This window comes from Mytilus trossulus, chromosome 11 (genome assembly GCF_036588685.1).
Source record: "Mytilus trossulus isolate FHL-02 chromosome 11, PNRI_Mtr1.1.1.hap1, whole genome shotgun sequence".
NCBI lineage: Eukaryota > Metazoa > Mollusca > Bivalvia > Mytilida > Mytilidae > Mytilus > Mytilus trossulus.
The window spans coordinates 71205954-71212033 of record NC_086383.1 but is presented as its reverse complement, the minus strand read 5'-3'; the positions used below and the strand labels follow the sequence as shown (position 1 = coordinate 71212033).

Below are 6080 nucleotides of genomic sequence, written 5' to 3'. Positions count from 1 at the left end.
ATGTGGTATGATTGCCAATGAGACAACTATCCACCATAGTTCAAATGAAGTGGATGTAAGCAATTATAGACAACTGTATAGATGATCTTCAAAAATGAGAGAAAAAAACCTATACCGTGAACCTACAATTCACGCGATACCTGTTATCAGAGAAATAACTTTTTCTTACTTTTGTACCACTGTCCGTCCATCCATCCTTGTTTTTGTTCATCACAGTAGTCACATGTGACGTCACTGTATTGTTTCGGGTTGATTCACCTCGCGTGCTGTCGACAGATTAAAAAGACATAGCAAAGATACAGTCAAGTCGTCACACACTAAATAACAGAGAGAAAAAAGAAGAGAAAAATCACAGGACAACCATTTGAAAGAAACATAGAAACAAGTAGGTGCATTTATTTTATACACGAGTAAAACAAAGGTGAAATTCGAAAGGTAGAGAATAGTGAAATTTGCATAATAAATCGCAGGTAATAAAATGACAAAATAATTGCAGAACTGTTAAATGTTGAACAAAAACCTCCGTACTTTAGAGTTTCCTTCTAAATTTTAATACACAATATTATTGTAGTAATTTTGACAAATAATAAATAAAAAAATAAATATATAACAGACAAACGTCACTGCATTCATTTGCTACTAATCTGATTTTGACGATACGTTATACATCTTTTGTATTGTGTACATTTTAACAGTTTATTTATATAGTACTGAAAAAAAGTACTGAGTTTAATTTCAGAGTTACCTCCCCATTGACTAGTTGATATGAAATAGTGAGCCAACCTTTGACTTTGCATACGTGTAGAAAAAGTCCAACTAAAAATGTCAGTCAAGTTGAACACGAAGAAGAAGAGAGAAATGGAAAAACTCATATAATGACAAAAATGATTTTTCGGTTGAAGGTTAGCTGTGTGATTTTGACCCCCTTCCCCCTAAAAAAAGAGCACAATAAAACCCTAGCATGACTTCCTATTTTCGTAGATTGTCATTCTAACGAAAACTGATTAGAAAAAGTTTTATTCAGTTCTAACAAGTGCGTGAAAATACACTGATATAACTTTAATGGTGCCTAACTACACAAAAAATATCCAAAACAACAGCTGCATATTTAGGTGTTAGAAATAGTATAGTCATAAGGAGTGAAATAAAACAAACAATGGAAATAATTTGACCAAAAAAATATTTCAGAGACCAGTGCAAAGTTCAGAGAAAGTAGGGCTCAGCTAGATTTAGTTTGATAACTAATGTACAACAATTGTAGATTCTTTTTGAATAAATTGGGTAGCCCTTAAAAGGGCTTTTGGTGCTGAATAGCCTCTGCAGACTGAAGTCTGGAACAGTTTACTTCTTCTTTGGTGTCTTCTTGGCTTTTGGTTTGGCTGCCTTCTTTTTGGCTGGTGACTTGGCTGCTGGCTTCTTTGGCTTGGCTGCTTTCTTTGCTGCTGGTTTTTTTGCTTTTGGTTTGGCCGCCTTTTTCTCTCCAGCTGGTTTCTTTGCTGCTGGCTTCTTTTTCTTGGGTGTGGTCTTTGCCTTCTTAGGCTTGGCGGCCTTAGGTTTGGCTGCTTTTTTTGCCTTTGCTGGCTTCTTTTTAACCACTTTAGCCTCTCCAATTCTGAAAGAGCCGGATGCTCCAGTTCCCTTGGACTGCTTCAAACTGTTGTTCTTAACTCCGGCTCTGAGTGCAAGTTTTAAATGAGCATTTACTGACTTGGCATCTTTTCCGACGTTGAAGTTGGCCATGATGTACTTCAGAATTGCTTGCCTTGAGGAACCTCCACGTTCTTTCAAAGCGGCGATGGCTTTTCCAATCATCTCGCTGTATTTAGGATGTGCGGAAGGCTTCTTTGGCTTGGCTGCTGCCTTTTTCTTTGGTGATTTAGCTGGTGCTACTGCTGGTGCTGCTGTTGCGTCTGCCATTTTGAATGATTCAAAATATTATCCTTTACGAAGTTTATACTACGAATAACGATTTGAAATAACGCCATTCCAGGCCTCGTTTATTTATAACAGACGAACGCGGACCTCGACGAAGACACCCTTAAAAATAACTTGTAAAATCCATTACGCGATCTCGGTAAAATGATTATGTGCTTCTTCGAAGACTTTTATGATAATTTATAGTATAAATTCTATCAAAAACATTCACATATAGCATACCAAATTGCTCAACAGTCATTAATCTTGCATGTTAGATAAACTGTGTATTTTTCGATGTACACAGTAAAAAGATATTAATAGTTAAAGTAGAACCGACTGAATTGTCTTCGCAGGTATGTTGACAGAAAATTTACGAGTTTTTCTCATTACACAAATATTCTATCGTCGTAAAATTGTACAGCGGAAGAAAAATCATTTCTCTCTAGGTTTCTTTCCGTTTTTATTCACTGGAAGCATGTTCCTCCTCGTAATAAGTTTGTTTCCAGCTAGAGGGAAACACACAAAAAGTTCACGCGCCATTGTTTAATTGCAGATTTTTACTAAAACTTCAAATAACATTTTTATTCAACCCGAGCGAAATTTCGCAAACATTCAAGATTCGAATGAACAAACCCAATATCTAGAATACGAATTTGAAACATCTTTTTATTTAATTTAGCGTTGGGAACTTTTCAGAGAGCGACTTTGTTTTCAGTGGATCTCAGGCACTGAACAACTGTTCTGTATGATGCACATTCGCTTTTATTTCCATTTTCATGTACAATTTGCGCACTTTCAAGTCAAAAACTCGAATATGTCTTATAGAATATACCATATTTTTCAACAAAATATATTTAATTAATTTTATTATCAATAACCGATGATCAGAGCTCAAAGTGGCCTGGCCGCCTGAAAGTTTCGATACAAACAAAAACAAAAACAAAACACGAAGATTTTTGTAGTTTTATAATTCGAAAGTGGTACATATCATTTGTATCTTAATGGACAATTACAAAAGTTCATTTATTTCCCCTCAAAAAGGGGAATGTGTGTCACAGTGAAGACTCTAGCTATACATATGCATTATACCTATATAAGCTATGCAAGTGAACCCAGAACCGGTAACGGGTGAAGCAGCATCCCGTGACACGGACGATTAAAAAGAGACGGAAGGACAAAAACACATCAGTGTGAACCATTGGACTTTGGGCAAAACATTTTCCCACTGTATTGAACTAAACCGCCAGCCCCTCCCCTTTTTCCAAAAAAACAAAATCCGGAGAAAAAAGGGGGGATATATAATAGGGTTCTCTTTTGAAGACATATTAGCATAGCGTTTAATGGATGTTAGTACAAGATGTAATATGCTGTGTGTGTGGTTTTCTTCTTCATTAAGGCCAAATAAAAAAAAGAATATGTGTGCTTCCTACTCCCTATCTACCTTATATTTTAAGCTTAGTCATAGCATACCTTAAAGATTTTTTTTTTTTTTATCATTTTCCAATAAGCACAGATTTTCTCAGTCTCCATGTACGTATATACTAGTAGGCTATGTTTGTGTGTGTCGTTAAGGTGCTGTCATTTCAATATGAAAATAAGGAAGGAGATGTGGTATGATTGCCAATGAGACAACTATCCACCATAGTTCAAATGAAGTGGATGTAAGCAATTATAGACAACTGTATAGATGATCTTCAAAAATGAGAGAAAAAAACCTATACCGTGACCTACAATTCACGCGATACCTGTTATCAGAGAAATAACTTTTTCTACTTTTGTACCACTGTCCGTCCATCCATCCTTGTTTTTGTTCATCACAGTAGTCACATGTGACGTCACTGTATTGTTTCGGGTTGATTCACCTCGCGTGCTGTCGACAGATTAAAAAGACATAGCAAAGATACAGTCAAGTCGTCACACACTAAATAACAGAGAGAAAAAAGAAGAGAAAAATCACAGGACAACCATTTGAAAGAAACATAGAAACAAGTAGGTGCATTTATTTTATACACGAGTAAAACAAAGGTGAAATTCGAAAGGTAGAGAATAGTGAAATTTGCATAATAAATCGCAGGTAATAAAATGACAAAATAATTGCAGAACTGTTAAATGTTGAACAAAAACCTCCGTACTTTAGAGTTTCCTTCTAAATTTTAATACACAATATTATTGTAGTAATTTTGACAAATAATAAATAAAAAAATAAATATATAACAGACAAACGTCACTGCATTCATTTGCTACTAATCTGATTTTGACGATACGTTATACATCTTTTGTATTGTGTACATTTTAACAGTTTATTTATATAGTACTGAAAAAAAGTACTGAGTTTAATTTCAGAGTTACCTCCCCATTGACTAGTTGATATGAAATAGTGAGCCAACCTTTGACTTTGCATACGTGTAGAAAAGTCCAACTAAAAATGTCAGTCAAGTTGAACACGAAGAAGAAGAGAGAAATGGAAAAACTCATATAATGACAAAAATGATTTTTCGGTTGAAGGTTAGCTGTGTGATTTTGACCCCCTTCCCCCTAAAAAAAGAGCACAATAAAACCCTAGCATGACTTCCTATTTTCGTAGATTGTCATTCTAACGAAAACTGATTAGAAAAAGTTTTATTCAGTTCTAACAAGTGCGTGAAAATACACTGATATAACTTTAATGGTGCCTAACTACACAAAAAATATCCAAAACAACAGCTGCATATTTAGGTGTTAGAAATAGTATAGTCATAAGGAGTGAAATAAAACAAACAATGGAAATAATTTGACCAAAAAAATATTTCAGAGACCAGTGCAAAGTCAGAGAAAGTAGGGCTCAGCTAGATTTAGTTTGATAACTAATGTACAACAATTGTAGATTCTTTTTGAATAAATTGGGTAGCCCTTAAAAGGGCTTTTGGTGGCTGAATAGCCTCTGCAGACTGAAGTCTGGAACAGTTTACTTCTTCTTTGGTGTCTTCTTGCTTTTGTTTGGCTGCCTTCTTTTTGGCTGGTGACTTGGCTGCTGGCTTCTTTGGCTTGGCTGCTTTCTTTGCTGCTGGTTTTTTTGCTTTTGGTTTGGCCGCCTTTTTCTCTCCAGCTGGTTTCTTTGCTGCTGGCTTCTTTTCTTGGGTGTGGTCTTTGCCTTCTTAGGCTTGGCGGCCTTAGGTTTGGCTGCTTTTTTGCCTTTGCTGGCTTCTTTTTAACCACTTTAGCCTCTCCAATTCTGAAAGAGCCGGATGCTCCAGTTCCCTTGGACTGCTTCAAACTGTTGTCTTAACTCCGGCTCTGAGTGCAAGTTTTAAATGAGCATTTACTGACTTGGCATCTTTTCCGACGTTGAAGTTGGCCATGATGTACTTCAGAATTGCTTGCCTTGAGGAACCTCCACGTTCTTTCAAAGCGGCGATGGCTTTTCCAATCATCTCGCTGTATTTAGGATGTGCGGAAGGCTTCTTTGGCTTGGCTGCTGCCTTTTTCTTTGGTGATTTAGCTGGTGCTACTGCTGGTGCTGCTGTTGCGTCTGCCATTTTGAATGATTCAAAATATTATCCTTTACGAAGTTTATACTACGAATAACGATTTGAAAATAACGCCATTCCAGGCCTCGTTTATTTATAACAGACGAACGCGGACCTCGACGAAGACACCCTTAAAATAACTTGTAAAATCCATTACGCGATCTCGGTAAATGATTATGTGCTTCTTCGAAGACTTTTATGATAATTTATAGTATAATTCTATCAAAAACATTCACATATAGCATACCAAATTGCTCAACAGTCATTAATCTTGCATGTTAGATAACTGTGTATTTTTCGATGTACACAGTAAAAAGATATTAATAGTTAAAGTAGAACCGACTGAATTGTCTTCGCAGGTATGTTGACAGAAAATTTACGAGTTTTTCTCATTACACAAATATTCTATCGTCGTAAAATTGTACAGCGGAAGAAAAATCATTTCTCTCTAGGTTTCTTTCCGTTTTTATTCACTGGAAGCATGTTCCTCCTCGTAATAAGTTTGTTTCCAGCTAGAGGGAAACACACAAAAAGTTCACGCGCCATTGTTTAATTGCAGATTTTTACTAAAACTTCAAATACATTTTTATTCAACCCGAGCGAAATTTCGCAAACATTCAAGATTCGAATGAACAAACCCAATATCTAGAATACGAA

At 36.0% G+C, this 6080-nt stretch overlaps 1 protein-coding gene and 1 pseudogene across 1 annotated transcript; both read right to left on the bottom strand.

The window, feature by feature from the left end:
• Positions 1-1310: 1310 nt before the first annotated feature.
• LOC134690296 (histone H1-delta-like) lies at positions 1311-1917 on the bottom strand. The gene has a single exon (XM_063550271.1). It carries the CDS (start codon positions 1915-1917, stop codon positions 1342-1344), a length of 576 nt encoding a protein of 191 aa, XP_063406341.1. The 3' UTR covers positions 1311-1341.
• Positions 1918-4760: 2843 nt separating this feature from the next.
• Positions 4761-5432, bottom strand: LOC134690295 (histone H1-delta-like; annotated as a pseudogene).
• Positions 5433-6080: the final 648 nt, after the last annotated feature.

Coding starts and splice junctions, on each gene's coding strand:
- LOC134690296 (XM_063550271.1), bottom strand. CDS start 1,917: ATGGCAGACGCAACAGCAGCACCAGCAGTAGCACCAGCTAAATCACCA.